Source organism: Ovis aries, chromosome 7 (genome assembly GCF_016772045.2).
Source record: "Ovis aries strain OAR_USU_Benz2616 breed Rambouillet chromosome 7, ARS-UI_Ramb_v3.0, whole genome shotgun sequence".
In the NCBI taxonomy this organism is placed as follows: Eukaryota; Metazoa; Chordata; class Mammalia; order Artiodactyla; family Bovidae; genus Ovis; species Ovis aries.
In genome coordinates, this window is record NC_056060.1 from 34,799,886 (window position 1) to 34,817,696 (window position 17,811).

General features: G+C 38.3%; 1 protein-coding gene across 2 annotated transcripts in view; it reads right to left on the minus strand.

Moving 5' to 3' along the window:
- INO80 (INO80 complex ATPase subunit) overlaps positions 1 to 17,811 on the minus strand; it is a 121,084-nt gene that overhangs the window by 92,835 nt on the left and 10,438 nt on the right. For both annotated transcript variants that reach the window (XM_042252297.1, XM_004010458.5), the window contains exon 2: positions 12 to 197. In XM_042252297.1, coding sequence (XP_042108231.1) covers positions 12 to 154 — 143 coding nt within the window. In that variant the 5' untranslated portion in view covers positions 155 to 197. The remainder of the gene's footprint in view (positions 1 to 11; positions 198 to 17,811) is intronic.

The following is a 17,811-nucleotide window of genomic DNA, read 5'->3' on the forward strand; positions in this document are numbered from 1 at the left end:
GAATACCATACCTAGAAATATTCCTGTTGAAGATGGCTGATGTTTGTCGCAGGAAATGGTCCAATCGGAGGGCCCTCTCCAGGTATTGAAGGTAGAGGGGCTTTGCCAGCTCAGTGCAGCCGCCATCGTCCCCGGCACCCAACTCCGAGGCCATAGAACAAATCTGTCTTCATGCACAAGGGTTTCCGACTGCACAGCTGCAGAATGGAGATAAGCAGTACAAAGATGAAATGCTATTCCCTCTCCCTTTATTTTGCCTGCTTGCTATCAATGTGAAAAGAAATCAAAATATAAGTCTACAGATGATAAGGCACTGCCTCCTAATGCAAAGGCAGAAGTTAAAAGGATGAAAAAAAATCAAAATATAGAAATACTGTCATCTATCATTATGAAAATTCATGATACTTTTAATAACTACTCACAACTATCCAAATCTGTACCATAAATTCACTGTTGTACATCTCATTGAGGAGCACTTGTTCTCAGCATCACCCTTCCAAACAGCTACTTCCTGTTTCATTTTGTATTTACATTCATACATATGTGTGAGATAGTAACTGTAATCCACTTACAAAGGATTAGATACACTGGCAAAGTATTTTACTATACACTCTCTTATAAATATGCCATTAAATATAAAGATTTAGAAATGATTTTTAAAACTGGAGCAAACAGAATAAAAGTGAGAGTGAGAAACCTGAGCATTTTCTTTGCTACCTTATGTTGTTAAGGAGAATGTTAGAGTCAGGACATCTTCACCAGAGAATCGACATGACAACTTTCCCCCAACTCTCTTTCATGTAACATCTTCTACCTCATAACTGGGTCTCTTTAAAGAGTTATGGGGTTGAGCCAGGATTAAATAATGGGACAATACAGAGCAATTAGCCTACCATCTGACACACAGTGAGTACTCAACAAATATTAACAGTAAATTATTTTGTAAAGTTGATAATCCAATAAATTCAGGTATAATCTTTAAAGGAAACAAAAGTATCTTTATATTGAGTTGTCTTCTCTTTTTATTATGAAGCATTAGTCACTCAGTCATATTGGAATCTTTGTGACCCATGGACTGTAGCCTGCCAGGCTCCTCTGTCAATGGGATTCTCCAGGCAAGAACACTGGAATGGGTTACCATTCCCTTCTCCAGGAGATCTTCCCAACCCAGATATCAAACTCAGGTTTCCTGAATTGCAGGCAAATTTCTTACCACTTAGCCACCAGAGAAGGGGCCTTTTTATTTTTGTTATAGATTTAAAATTTTTCCTAATATAATCTTTCTCTTGTACTCCCTTAATTTTTTCTTAAAAGAATGTTAAAAATTCTCCCCTGATTGTGCTACAGATTCAACATAATCCCTATAAAAATCTCAGCAGGCTTTTCTCCTCCTCCCCGCCCCCCGGCCCCACCCAGAAATTGACAAGCTGATTCTTAAATTTATATGCAAACTCAAAGAACCTAGAATAGTCAAAATAATTCTGAAAAAGAACAGGACTGAATGATTTATACTGTCTGATTTTAAACATATTTATAAGAAACCTACAGTCATTAGGACAGTGTGATACTGGTATGAGGATAACCACACAGACCAATGAAATAGATCTGAAAAATCCAGAAATAAACCTCATATTTATGGCAATTCATTTTCAATAAAGGCGCCAAGGCAATTTCAATGAGGGAAAGGTAGTCTTTTCAACAAATTGTGCTGGACAACTGAATGTATAACACATACAAAAAACTGAATTTAAACCATTTACCTCATACCATGCAAAAAAAATTCAATATGGTTCAGAGATCCAGGTGTAAAACCTCAAACTATAAAACTTCATTCTACAAGAAAAAAAACCCTCATAATTTCGATACTTTGCCAACAAAGGTCTGTCTAGTCAAGGCTATGGTTTTTCCAGTGGTCATGTATGGATGTGACAGTTGGACTGTGAAGAAAGCTGAGTGCTGAGAAGACTCTTGAGAGTCCCTTGGACTGCAAGGAGATACAACCAGTCCATCCTAAAGGAGATCAGTCCTGGGTGTTCATTGGAAGGTCTAATGCTGAAGCTGAAACTTCAATACTTTGGCCACCTCATGCAAAGAGTTGACTCACTGGAAAAGACCCTGATGCTGGGAGGGATTGGGGGCAGGAGGAGAAGGGGACGACAGAGGATCAGATGGCTGGATGGCATCACCAACTTGATGGACGTGAGTGTGAGTGAACTCTGGGAGTTGGTGATGGACAGGGAGGCCTGGCGTGCTGCAATTCATGGGATCGCAAAGAGTCGGACACGACTGAGCGACTGAACTGAACTGAAAGAACTCTGGCAACTAAATAAGATAAGTCAAGTAAAAAATATGCAAAAGACTTTGAACAGATATTTTACCAAAGAAGATATACAAATGATTAATAGAACATGGAGATGCTCAACATCAAAAACTGCAAATTAAAATTACAGAAGGATACCATTTACACCCACTAGAATGGTCCTGGTAAAAAGATAATAACTGCTAGGGAAGATGTGGAGAAACTGAAACCCTCATACATTGCTGGTGAAAATGTAAAATATTATAGCCACTACTGAAAAGTTAGGCAGTTGCTTGAAAATTCGAATACAGAGCTACCGTGTGATCTAGCACTTCCACTCTTTGTTATCTATTCAAAAGAAATAAAAACACACATCTACCATTCAAAGCCTTTTATGTGAATGTTCACAGCAATATTATTTATAATAGTCAAAAACTGAAATAATCTAAATGTCTATCAGATAGTGAATGGATAAACAAAATGTGGCCTGGACAATGGAATACTAATCAGCAATAAAAAGGAATAAACAATTCATATATGCAATAACATGAACGAGCCTCAAAATTTTGTTACAAAGAAGAAGGGAAATACCAAAGACCACATACTGTAAGATTCCATTTATATAAAATACCCAGAAAAAGAAATCTATAGATACACAAGGTAAAGGACAGTGAAATTTAAAGACGCTTACTCCTTGGAAGAAAAGTTATGACCAACCTAGACAGCATATTCAAAAGCAGAGACATTACTTTGCCAACAAAGGTCCGTCTAATCAAGGCTATGGCTTTTCCAGTAGTCATGTATGGATGTGAGAATTGGACTGTGAACAAGGCTGAGCGCTGAAGAATTGATGCTTTTGAACTGTGATGTTGGAGAAAACTCTTGAGAGTCCCTTGGACTGCAAGGAGAAACAACCAGTCCATTTTGAAGGAGATCAGCCCTGGGATTTCTTTGGAAGGAATGATGCTAAAGCTGAAACTCCAGTACTTGGACCACCTCATGTGAAGAGTTGACTCACTGGAAAAGACTCTGATGCTGGGAGGGATTGGGGGCAGGAAGAGAAGGGGACGACAGAGGATGAGATGGCTGGATGGCATCATCGACTCGATGGACGTGAGTTTGAGGGAACTCCAGGAGATGGTGATGGACAGGGAGGCCTGGCGTGCCGTGATTCATGAGGTCGCAAAGAGTCGGACACGACTGAGCGACTGAATTGAACTGAAAGGAGGAGCGACTACAAATGGATACTAGAAATCTTTTTTTCAGGCGCGTTGGAAATGTTTTAAACCAACACTATAGTGATGGTTGCACAATTCTGTAATTTTGCTAAAAATCATTGAATTGTAACTTAAGGTGAATTTCACGGTATATAAAATATTAGCCTTGGTAACAAAGTAAGCAATGTCAAAAATACCTAAAATACTTTTCCTCAAAATCTTTATAAAAACTTTTAAATGAAAGTTTTTTTTTTTTAATAAAAACTTCAATACATTCTACTTTTCAAATGAGGCCTAACATGTACCCATTCCAGATAATTTCATAGAAACTTGGTGTTTATAAGCAAAAGACTTCCCTGGCGGTACAGTCAGTAAGAATTCACCTGCAATGCCAGAGGACACGCGTTTCATCCCTGGCCTGGGGAAGATTCTATATGCTGCAGAGCAACTAAGTCCATGGGCCACAACTATTGAGCCAACACGCTGCAACTACTGAAGCCCAGGTGCTAGAGCCCGCGTTCTACAACAAAAGAGAAGCCACTGCAATGAGAAGCCTGTGCACTGCAACAAAGAGTAGCACCCTCTCTCCACAATTAGAGAAAGCCAGTGTGTAGTAATAAAGACACAGTGCAACCAAAAATAAAAACAAACGAATAAATGAAATAAAGCAAGGGATTTCCTTGGTTGTCCAATGGCTAAGACTCTGCATTCCCAGTGCAGAGGGTCCAGGTTCAAACCCAGATCAGGGAACTAGATCCTACGTGCTGTGACTAAGATCCAGTGCAGCCAAATAAATAAAAGTAACCATTAAAAAAAACACCACCTATTTAAAAAAATAAAACAGAAGTATCTTAGATAATAATATAACACATTTAATATACATACAAATTAAAGCACATCAAGCTGCTACTTGGAATACCTAGACAGTCATTTTTCCAAAGAAGACATAGATGGCCAACAGGCATGTGAAAATATGCTCAACAATGCTAACTATCAGGGAAATGCAAATCAAAACTACAATGAGGTACCACCTCACACCCATCAGAATGGTCACTATCAAAAAGTCTACAAGTAATAAATGCTGAAAAGGGTATGGAGGAAAGGGAATACTTCCACTCTGCTGGTGGGAATGTCAACTGATTTATCTGCTGTGAAAAACAACATGCAGTTACCGTATGACCCAGCAATGCCACTGTTGGGTATACACCCAAAAGAGATGAAAATTCTAATTCAAAAAGATAAATGCACTCCAATGTTCATAGCACTATTCGTAACAGCCAAGACATGGAAGCAACAGATGAATGGATAAAGAAGATGTGGTATATATCTTGCAGCAACATGGATGGACCTAGAGAGTATCACCAAGTGAAGACAAACAGAGAAGGACAAGTATCATTATGACATCACATACATGGAATTTAAAAAATCATACAAATGAACTTATTTACAAAACAGAAAGAGACTCACAGACAGAGAAAACAAACTTATGGTTACCAAAGGGGAAAGAGGGAGAGCTGACTCATTGGAAAAGACTCTGATGCTGGGAGGGATGGGGGGCAGGAGGAAAAGGGGAAGACAGAGGATGAGATGGCTGGATGGCATCACTGACTCGATGGATGTGAGTCTGAGTGAACTCCGGGAGATGGTGATGGACAGGGAGGCCTGGCATGCTGCGATTCCTGAGGTTGCAGAGTCGGACACGACTGAGTGACTGAACTGAGTAAGAGATACACATCACTGTATTAAAATAAAAAGGATTTACTGTTACGGAACCATTTTTCTGTACACCTGAAACTAACACAATATGATTAATCATCTATCGTTCCATATAAAAAGAAAAAATTGCTGCTTGGCTCCCTCCTAAGGTTTTATTACAAAATAATTGATATTATGCTTTACTTAATTTGCCTGGTAATAGAAAATGATCTTAATTAAGGGACTGTGAAGGTATGACTACAAAGAAAACGCTAGGTGATTCAAAAGGAACTATTTCTTAAATAATTCCTTAGTATCTAGGCTGCATACTAAACATGAACTCAAAACCAGTTATGTCCAGGAAAGATCAGTTATTTGTACAGTCTTACAATGCTCAGTGTGCCCCTTGGGACACCCCAGTCCTATCGTCTGATCTCCCAGAATCGCCTTTGTAGCGTATCACCACTGACAGCCGAAATGGCAAACATGAAACAGCACTCTCTTATTTCCACACGACTCAAGGAGGAGGTGTATGAAGTTCTCCACAAGAAGTTTTATGATATCTGGAGAGTCAATTAATATTTTTAAAGTGCTTGATTAGATTCTGTCATAAAATACACATAAAATTTACCATTTTAATCACTGTTAAGTAGAAAATTCAGTAGCATGCACAAATTAAGAACAGCCTGAAAATGCTTCTAAACTTCCTGTTAGATCCATCCCCATCTTCATGTGAAGAGCACCTTTTAAGATTCATCTAACCACAGGCTCTCACTGCAATTTCAAAGGATGAAAGAACTATTAATACACAATGTCAGAGCAATTCACCACTGAGTGACCTGGTCCATACCCTGAACTCTGGCTCTTTAATCCTGATTACCCTGCAACTTGGACTGTGATCACCCTTTAGTTCTCAAATAAAGCTTGATATCCATGGTAAAGTATCTGCCTTCAAATCAAACCCACATACATCAGACTTACCTACCTATGTTCATGTATGGTCCTACGCTGACTGCTTTGCATTCTCTAATCACTGCTATGCCTTTATGGATACTGCCTTGCCCTTATCCTATAAATAACATCTCTGTAATAAGTCTCACCAAGCTGAGATGAAATCTCTCAAAGACAAAATGATATAACCTGTTCCAGGAAACACTTTCAGATTATTCTTAGCTAAAACTTTCCTCTTCTTTGAACATCTATATGGTTATTTACAGAAAGGATGGCACTTACATGATCTTACAGTTGACTAACTGTACATATACATGCATGCCTTAGCTCCCTTACTAAATAAACTTACTAAAATATTTGGGCAAAGAATCCCTATCTAACGAATCTATTTGGTTCTGATATTTAAAAATGACCATATTAATTTGCTTTTCAAAACATAGTCTTAAATGTCAAGGCTACAAAACTCTAGTTCTAATGTTACTTTCTATATAAAGACAATCTGTAGTCAATGACCATAGGCCTCCATGTCCATCCTGGACACAAGACCTGCAGATAAAATTTAAATAAGACAAATCAAAGATAACAAAAGTCAGGTAACAGAAACAAGGAGAATGGATTCAATCATTTATTATCCATTGAACAACAGAAGAATGCATGAACTGAATGAGTATCTTTCAGGGAATCCTCCATAAAGTTGTCTCCCAGGCAAGTTTAGATAAATATGGGGATAGAAGAGATCAAGGCGTTACTTCTATTCAAGAAGCTGAAGGATACCTGCACCAACTGCCAATTCTTAGCTGAGAATTTCCATCCTCCCCCAAATGAAAGACCTAACAGGGAAAGCCACCCTACTTCTGAATAGGGGTGAGCTAACAGGCTCTGTTCAATGGTAGCCTAATCCAAGAAACAGTTTTTAGCTTAATTTTAATTTTGTTTTTTTTAAGGGAAAGAGGTGAGTGCTAATCTTTATTTCTTAACAGCAATGGTAATAACATGCTATATCACAACCACCTCATAAAATACTACAATTCTGGCTATTAAGTATTTGTCAAAAAATCTAAACATTTACATTTTCCATAATTCCCCCGATTTCTCTTTATAAATATTGCCCCAAGTAAGTTTCACACCAGTCATTTAGAGAACCATTTCCCAAAGTTTACTTCTCTAAGTCCTAGCTCGAAATTAATAAATGACCATGGATATTAAAAATATCAGGTTTCCCTGGTAGCTCAGCTGGTAAAGAATCCGCCTGCAATGAAGAAGACCCCGGTTCGATTCCTGGGTCAGGAAGATCTGCTGGAGAAGGGATAGGCAACTCACTCCAGCATTCCTGGGTTTTCCCTGGTGGCTCAGCTGGTAAAGAATCCACCTACAACATGGAAGACCTGGGTACAATCACTGGGTTGGGAATATCCCGTGGAGAAGGGAACGGATGCCCACTCCAGCATTCTGGCCTGGAGAATTCCATGGCTTGTGTAGTCCATGGGGTGGCAAAGAGTCGGACACGAATGAGCGACTTTCACTTTCATTAAAAATATTAATGCATTAAAGTCAGACTTAAGATTCTTCACATTTCCAATATGCTAATGTGCTTAGTCTCTTTTCAAGAGGAACTGTCAATTTATTTGACCATTTTATGGCAAAATCACTCATCAAAATATTTAAGAGAAGACCAGAATGAGAATCACTGACTTAGTCAGATATCTAAAGATAGTTCAATCATAACTGCCTTTCAGAAGTAATTCCTGGTGGGAGGGAGGTTCAAGAGGGAGAGGAAAATACATATACCTATGGCTGATTCATGTTGATATATGGCAGAAACCAACACAATACTATAAAGCAATCCTCCTCCAGTTAAAAATAAATTTTTAAAAAGAAATAATTCCTAAATTTATCTATATTAGTACAGAAGAGGCTGAATTAAAGTACAGCTCTTGTGAAAACTATAGCTTTAAAGCATTTTAAGGACTGAAGACAGTCTATAGCAGGTTATAGGCTAAAGCCCTAAAAGGTCAAATATTAAGGTAACAGAACAACTGGATTTCCCACCTGCACTCCTCCATAACTCAGGCAATCTGTAACCCAAACCTATTATGACTGAATGTGATTTACTGAGTTCAGAGCCACAGGCTACATTAATAATCTGCAGGGCTATGGCACAAACAAGCAGGATCAGGCCAAATAAAAAACTTTGTAATATTTTTAAAGATAGAAATAGACCAAAAAAGAATGGAGATGTTATTTGCACATGAATATTAAAGTCACATTTCACTCATTCAGCTATTCAACTGCTGAACTCAGTGTAGAAAAAGATATTTCCTTGAGAGAATTTAATGAATAAAAAGAGAATAAAAAGCACACATGGGAACTTTTTTAAGAAATGTACAGATACAGTGCAATGGAAATTCAGGGAAAAAACTTCCTGAACTTATGAGTGTCAGACTATGTTAAATGCTAAACAACGAATCTGGATGATTTACAAATATCTATAACTCTGAATTACAACAACACAAGAGAAGACTCTATACGTGGACATCACCAGATGGTTAACACTGAAATCAGATAGATTATCTTCTTTGCAGCCAAAGATGGAGCAGCTCTATACAGTCAGCAAAAACAAGACCTGGGAGCTGACTGTGGCTCAGATCCTGAACTCCTTATTGCCAAATTCAGACTTAAATTGAAGAAAGTAGGGAAAACCACTAGACCACTCAGGTATGACCTAAATCAAACCCCTTATGATTATACAGTGGAAGTGACAAATAGATTTAAGAGACTAGATCTGATAGACAGAGTGGCTGATGAACTATGGACGGAGGTTCGTGACACTGTACAGGAGACAGAGATCAAGACCATCCCCAAGGAAAAAAAAATGCAAAAAAACAAAATTGCTCTCTGAGGAGGCCTCACAAAGAGCTGTGAAAAGAAGAGAAGTGAAAAGCAAAGGGGAAAAGGAAAGATATACCCATTTGAATGCAGAGTTCCAAAGAACAGCAAGAAGAGATAAGAAAGCCTTCCTCGGCGATCAGTGCAAAGAAATAGAGGAAAATAATAGAATGGGAAAGACTAGAGATCTCTTCAAGAAAATTAGAGATACCAAGGGAACATTTCATGAAAAGATGGGTTCAATAAAGGACAGAAATTGTATGGACCTAACAGAAGCAGAAGATATTAAGAAGATATTAATAATACACAGAAGATATTAAGAATACACAGAAGAAATGCACAAAAAAGATCTTCATGACCCAGATGATCACAATGGTGTGATCACTCACCTAGAGCCAGACATCCTGGAATGTGTAGTCAAGTGGGCCTTAGAAAGCATCACTATGAACAAAGCTAGTGGAGGGGATGGACTTCCAGTTGAGCAATTTCAAATCCTAAAAGATGATGCTGTGAAAGTGCTGCACTCAATATGTCAGCAAATTTGGAAAACTGAGCAGTGGTCACAGGCTGGAAAAGGTCAGTTTTCGTTCTAATCCCAAAGAAAGGCAATGCCAAAGAATGCTCAAACTACCACACAATTGCACTCATCTCATACGCTAGTACAGTAATGCTCAAAATTCTCCAAGCCAGGCTTCAGCAATATGCAAACCGTGAACTTCCAGATGTTCAAGCTGGTTTTAGAAAAGGCAGAGGAACCAGAGATCAAATTGTCAACATCTGCTGGATCATGGAAAAAGCAAGAGAGTTCCAGAAAAACATCTATTTCTGCTTTATTGACTATGCCAAAGCCTTTGACTGTGTGGATCACCACAAACTGGAAAATTCTGAAAGAGATGGGAATACCAGACCACTTGACCTGCCTCTTGGGAAATCTGTATGCAGGTCAGGAGCAACAGTTAGAACTGGACATGGAGCAACAGACTGGTTCCAAATAGGAAAAGGAGTACGTCAAGGCTGTATATTGTCACCCTGCTTATTTAACTTATATGCCGAGTACATCATGAGAAATGCTGGGCTGGATGAAGCACAAGCTGGAATTAAGATTGCCAGGAAAAATATTAATAACCTCAGATATGCAGATGATATCACCCTTATGGCATAAAGTGAAGAACCAAAGAGCCTCTTGATGAAAGTCAAAGAGGAGAATGAAAAAGTTGGCTTAAAGCTCAACATTCAGAAAACTAAGAACATGGCATCCAGTTCCCTCATTTCATGGCAAATAGATGGGGAAACAGTGGAAACAGTGGCAGACTTTATTTTTCTGGGCTCCAAAATCACTGCAGATGGTGACTGTAGCCATGAAATTAAAAGATGCTTACTCCTTGGAAGGAAAGTTATGACCAACCTAGACAGCATATTCAAAAGCAGAAACATTACTTTGCTGACAAAGGTCCATCTAGTCAAGGCTATGGTTTTTCCAGTAGTCATGTATGGATGTGAGAGTTGGACTGTGAAGAAAGCTGAGCGCCAAAGAATTGATGCTTTTGAACTGTGGTACTGGAGAAGACTCTTGAGAGTCCCTTGGACTGCAAGGAGATCCAACCAGTCCATCCTAAAGGAAATCAGTCCTGAGTATTCACTGAAGGACTGATGTTTAAGATGAAACTCCAATACTTTGGCCACCTGATGTGAGGAACTGACTCATTTGAAAAGACCCTGATGCTGGGAAAGATTGAAGGTGGGAGGAGAAGGGGATGACAGAGAATGAGAGGTTGGATGGCATCACCGACTTGCTGGACATGAGTTTGACTAAACTCTGGGAGATGGTGATGGACAGGGAGGCCTGGCATGCTGCAGTCCATGGGGTCGCAAAGTGTCGGACACGATTGAGCGACTGAACTGAACTGATAACTCTGAATGAGGAAACAGCAGAGTTTAGGATATGGATCCTTCTGTATGAGTTAATGAATAAAAAACGAAAAGTGTGATGAATACAATCACCTAAAATTTAATGCTTCCAAAAACCCAGGCCAAATGGCTCCACCAGTGAATTTTTCCAAACATTTAAAGCAGAATTAATATCAATCCTTCACAAACTCTTTCAGGTAACAGAAAGGAAACTCTATGACATCTGCATTACCTTGATTTTTAAAGCCAGGCAAAGATATCACAAGAAAAGTACAAGTCAGCCCTTCATATCCCAGATACAGAGCCCACAGATATGGAGGGCTGACTATACCATTTTATAGAAGGGACTTAACTTCCACAAATTCTGGTATTTGCAGGGGATCCTGGAATCAATCCCCCACAGGTACCAAGGAAAGACTACAAAGACTAATTACCCTTTTAATATAGATACAAAATCCTCAACAAAATACAGCTGACCCATGAACAACATGGGGATTTGGGGCCACCGACGCTCCTTGCAGTTGAAAATTCATGTCGTGCTGTTCTGTACCTAAGGTTCCATATCCACAGTTCTGCATCTATGGATTAAACCAGCTACAGATGGTGCAGTATGCAGTTACTGAAAAACAATCTACATATAAGTGAGTGCATGCAGTTCAAACCCATGTTTTTCAAGGGTTAACTGCATCATACACAGAATCCAACATTATATAAAAAGAATTACTGCTGCTGCTACTGCTGCTAAGTCGCTTCAGTCGTGTCCGACTCTGTGCGACCCCATAGACGGCAGCCCACCAGGATCCCCCCGTTCCTGGGATTCTCCAGGCAAGAACACTGGAGTGGGTTGCCATTTCCTTCTCCACTGCATGAAAGTGAAAAGTCAAAGCGAAGTCGCTCAGTCGTGTCTGACTCCTAGCGACCCCATGGACTGCAGCCCACCAGGCTCCTGAATCCATGGGATTCTCCAGGCAAGAGTACTGGAGTGGGGTGCCACTGCCTTCTCCAAATTAGACACTACTACTAAAGTAGAACTTATCCTAGGAATGCAAAGTTGGTGTCATACCTGCAAATCAATGTTACACCTCATTAAAGCACAAAACCCACTTCATCATCTCAACAGAAACAGAAAAATGATTTGACAAAATCCAACACTATTTCAAAATAAAACAGTTGACAAACTATGAACAGTCTTCACTACTGACAGCCGTGTTTAAGACTCCATGCTTCCACTGCAGGGGGCAGAGGCTCCATTACTGGCTGGAGAACTAAAATCCCACAGGCCACGGAGTGCTGCCAAAAAATAAACAAAATTTTTAAAAAGGGTGGGGGGGACTCCCTCAACCTGATAAAGGACACTGACACAAAACAGAGCTAACACCATACCTAATAGTGAAAGACAGAACGCTTCCCCCTTAAGATCAGGAACAAGACACGGTCGTCTGCTTTCACAACCTCTATTCAAGACTGGACTGAAAATTCTAGCTCGGGCAATTAGGAAAAGGAAGGAAGGGAGGGAGAGAGCGATGGCAAGCACCCAGACTGAAAAGAAAGAAGTAAAACTATATTTACAGATGACATGATCTTGTACAAGAGTAGATAACACAAAGGAGTGCTCTAAAAAATGATTAGAACGAATAAGCAAGTTCAGTTATCTTGTAGGATACAAGATCAATATACAAAAATCAATTATATTTTTATATACTGGCAACAAACAATCTGAAAGAAAAACTAAGAAAATAATTCCACTTACGTTACCATCAAAAAGAATACACACTTAACCAAAGAACTGCAAGACACTGTTGAAAGAAATTAAAAGAACTAAAAAAATGACAATATCCCACAGTTCATGGATCAGATGATTTAACATTTTTAATATCTCAACAATACACATCAAAAATCCAAGCTGCCTTTTTTGAAGAAATAGACAAGCTGATTCTAAAATTCAGGGAATTCCCTGGTGATCCAGTGATTAGGACTCAACACTTTCACTGCTGTTGTCCAGGTTTCATTGCTGGTCAGGGAACTAAGATCCTGTAAGCCACAGTGCAGCAAAAAAAGTTAAGTAAAAAATAAAATAAAATTCATATGGAAATGTAAGGGACCTAGGACAGCCAAAACAATCTTTGAAATGACAAAGTTGGAGAATTCATACTTTGATTTTAAAATTATCCACACAGCTGAAGTAGTTATTAAGATATATGGTGCTGACATAAAGTGAGAAACATTGATCAATGGAACAACTGAGAGTCCAGAAATAAACCCTTACATTTAGAGTCAACTGATGTCCAACAAGGGTGTCAAGATAATCCAGTGGGGAAAGACCAGCCTTTTGAACAAATGGCACAATGACAACTGTACAGCAACATACGAAAGAATGAAGCTGGAACTCTTCCTTGCACTACACACAAAAAATTAACTCAAGAGAGATCATAAACCTAAATTTAAGAGCTAAAAGTATAAAACTCTTAGAAGAAAATGTGAGGAAAAAATCATGAGCTTGGATGAGGTAACAGTTTCTTAGATAATATACCAAGAGCAACAGCAACAAAAGGAAAACAGATAAACTGGACTTATCATCTTTAGTGCTTTAAAGGATACTCTCAAGAAATTGAAAATTCACTAATAGGAGAAAATACTTGCAAATCATATATCCGATAAGGAACTGATTGATATCCAGAATATTTTACAAAGCTCTTAAAACACAGTAATAAAAAGGTACTCAAATTAAAAATGGACAAAGGGGACTTTCCTGGCAATCCAGTGGTTAAGACTCTGCACTTCCAGTGCAGTGGAGGCAGGTTCCATGCCTGGTCAGGAAACTAGTAAGATCCCCCACGCTGTTTGGCAATCCCCAAAACAGTTTTTTTAATTAATTAAAAATGGGGAAAGGATGTGAATAAATATTCCTCCCAAGGGGATATTTCAATGGCTAAAAGTACATGAAAAGATGCATCAACATCATTAGAGACCAGGAAAATACAAAGCAAATCCACAATAAAACCCACTAGGATGATTATAATAGAAAAGACAGACAGTAACAAGCGTTGGCAAAGATATACAGAAACTAGAACCTTCATACACTGCTAGTGGGAATGTAAAATGGTGCAGCCATTTAGGAAATGTCTGATACTTAGTTGAACATATGTTTACCTTTGTCCCAGCAAATCCACTTCTAGGTATACCCAAGAGAAATGAAAATATATGTCTGCAAAAAAAGTTAAGACTTAAATTTTCATAGTAATATTCATAACAGCCAAAAGGTGGAAACAACATAATGTCCATCAACTGATGAATGGATAAATATAATGTGGTATATCCATACAATGGAATATTTGGCATTAGAAAGAGTTGGAATAATTACTAACAGACACTGTAACACATGAACTTTAACATTATACTAAGTAAACAAGCCAGTCAACAAAGCCCTTATATTGTTTGATTAACTTATGAGGTATCCAGAACACCAGCTCCATAGGAAACAAAAAATGATCAGTGGTTGTGTGGGACAGGGAGTTGGGACAGGGTTAAGTAGGGGCTTCTCTGGTGGCTCAGTGGTAAAGAATCCACCAGCCAAAGTAGGAGGCACGAGAGACACAAGTTCAATCCCTGGCTCAGGAAGATCCCCTGGAGAAAGAAATGGCAACCCACTCCAGTATTCTTGCCTGGCTTTTTCCATGGATAGAGGAGCCTGCCGGGATACAGTCCATGGGGTCTCAAAAGAGTCAGATACCACCTAGTGACTAAACAACAAGTGTGAATGGAATGTGACTGATAATAAACAGGTTTCTTCGGGGGCTGATGAAAAGGTTCTGACACTGAGGTGACTATTGCCAACTCTGTGAATATATTAAAACCAATGAATACACTAAAACTATATACATTTTAAATGGTGACTTTTATCAACCAGAAATTATATCTCAATAAATGTTACAAGGTGCCATTTCTGCACAGGAAAAAAGTTTAAAAATGAGCAAAAATTATTTATAACACTATACAAATTTAAATATCATATGGAGGGTTCTTACAAAATTCTAACAGTAGTATAATACCTCTAGCACAGAGAACCTACTGGGTAATTTTGTTTAAAAAGATTATTACTATTATTATCCCACTTACAGATAAGGAACCAAAGGCTTACACGTTAAGTAACTTGCTCAAGTTCATACCACTTTAATAGGGAATGTGGATTTGAATCCAAACAATCCTTGAACCACTATAAGACTGAAATTTATTATATAAAGGGAATTATACTGCATAAGGTCACAAAGAGACAGACACAACTGACTGACTAAACAAATACTGTATATATACTTTTGTATCTGAATTCTTTGAGGTTTTGAGTATGTTTTTGAGATTCATCCATGTTACTACATACCGTTCATTCCTTTTTGTTACTGAATCAGACTCCATTACAAGAATGAATATAATTACAATTTATCTATTCACTTGCTGATGGATATTTGGGTTTTCATTTCTCTTTGGGTAAATTCTGAGGAATAGAACTGCTAGGTTATAGGTAGGTATATGCTGCTAAGTCGCTTCAGTCGTGTCCGACTCTGTGAGACCCCACAGATGGCAGCCCACCAGGCTCCACCATTCCTGGGATTCCTCAGGCAAGAACACTGGAGTGGGTTGCCATTTCCTTCTCCAATGCATGAAAGTGAAAAGTGAAAGCGAAGTCGCTCAGTAAGTGTCTGACTCTTTGTGACCCCATGGACAACAGCCTACCAGGCTCCTCCGTCCATGGGATTTTCCAGGCAAGAGTACTGGAGTGGGCTGCCATTGCCTTCTCCAGGTAGGTATATGTTTATCCTTAAAAGAAACCACCAAACAACTTTCCAAAATTGTTCTATTTTACACTCCCCACCCCCAACAATGCATAAGAGTTCTAGTTGCTTTCCATCTTTGTCAGTACTTTGTATTAAAGTTGAGTACATTTTCATACGCTTAATGGCCATTTGTGTAAATTCCTTTGTGAAATGTCTGTTAAAGTTTTTCAACCACATTTCAGAAAATTTCAGTCTTTTTATTACTGAGTTATATAAGTCCTTGATATATCACAGATATAATTCTTTTGTCAGATATATGTATTACTATAACATCCTTCATGTACATTGGCTAGTTCATCTACAGATTTCTCAATCAAATCCCAGTTTTTGAGGAGACTGACAAGCTCAATCTAAGCTTTATATGGAAATACAAAGGATGCAGAATAGTCCACACAAGTTTAGAAAAGATGGCTAAAGTTGGGAGTTCACTGAAATTTTCAGTAACTCTTGAAATCAGTGTAATCAGATGGTGCTGCATTGGCAGAGGATAGACAAATCAACAGTACAGAAGAGAGTTCAGAAAGAGATCCATACTTACACAGTCACACTGTTCTTGACAAAGGCACTAAACAATTCAATAGGGAAAGGAAGGGTTTTTTTTGACAAATGGTACTGGAACAACTGGAGATCTATATGGAGGAGAGATTGAACTTCAAACACCTACACTTCATATCATACACAAAAGTGATGTGAGAGACAAATCAGACTTAAATAAAAACGATAAAGCTTCTAAAAGAAAACATAAGAACATATCCTTGTAATTTTGGAGTAGGTAAAAATTTAATAGCTAGGGCGTAGTAACTACGAAAGACAGGAAGTACTAACTACAAAAGAAAATATTGACTTCATCAAAATTAAAAACTTCTGCATTTAAAGAAAACTAGTCAGTCCTTCTTTGCTTGGTTTCATTCTTTATCAGTTTGCAACAGTATTAACAGTCTGCAGAGAAAGGGTATTACTGCAAACTATATGTAATCAGACGCAGTAGCCCTCTTTGCCATATCCACACCAAATAAAGGTGCAAATTCTCTCTAACACAAAAGCCTTACCAAGATTCTGCTGGGTTCCAAGGCCACTCAGAATTACTCCAGAAGATCCTTATTACACTTTCCCTTTTGCTCTTCAGATTAGGATTCAATTTCTAGCCACTGCCCTTAAAGTACTTTTATATTTCTCCAGTGCCCTTAAAGTATTTTTTGTATTTCTCCAGTACCAGGTTGGAGAAGGAAATGGCAACCCACTCCAGTGTTCTTGTCTGGAGAATCCCAGGGACGGGGGAGCCTGGTGGGCTGCCGTCTATGGGGTCACACAGAGGCGGACACGACTGAAGTGACTTAGCAGCAGCAGCAGTACCAGATAACACAGATACTAAAAGTTCCCATTAACATATGCTATGCTTAACCAGTATTCCTTACTGTTAAGATATCTTCCCTAATTCCCCAATATTTTACAGGCAGCAACAATTTACTATATACTTAAATGGGCCAACTAAGTAACTCCCATTTCTCTTAGTTGGATCTGCTATTACTGTGACTGTTCTTTACCTTAGGTCTTTCTGTATTACCTTATTATCTGTTGTTTACTAAGTAAGAAATCATATGCAATATCAGAAGTAGGTGGAAGTTTAGTACCTGAATACTCCCCTCTTTGGTTAACAATGTGGAGCCTTGTACTAATGTACAAAGTACAACAAAAACTGCTTTTCTTTAGTTTCCTTTTTAAAAATTCACAAATAATTTAAATGGATTAAATTTGCAGAATATAAAAAACATGGGGGAAATAATCCAAATTCCAAAATACATAATCTGTACAATATACTGACAAGAAATTTAATAAAATTCTTATATAAATCACTTGTTCCCTAACCAATAAAACATCTTGTATCATTCCATTTAGCTGAAATAAATACTACCAGCAACTTCTTTCCATTACTATTAAATATTATAGTTTATATTTTATACACTATTAAAATCTATTAAAATATCATTTAGCAATTCTACACAAAATAATCAGGGTAAAACTTTTT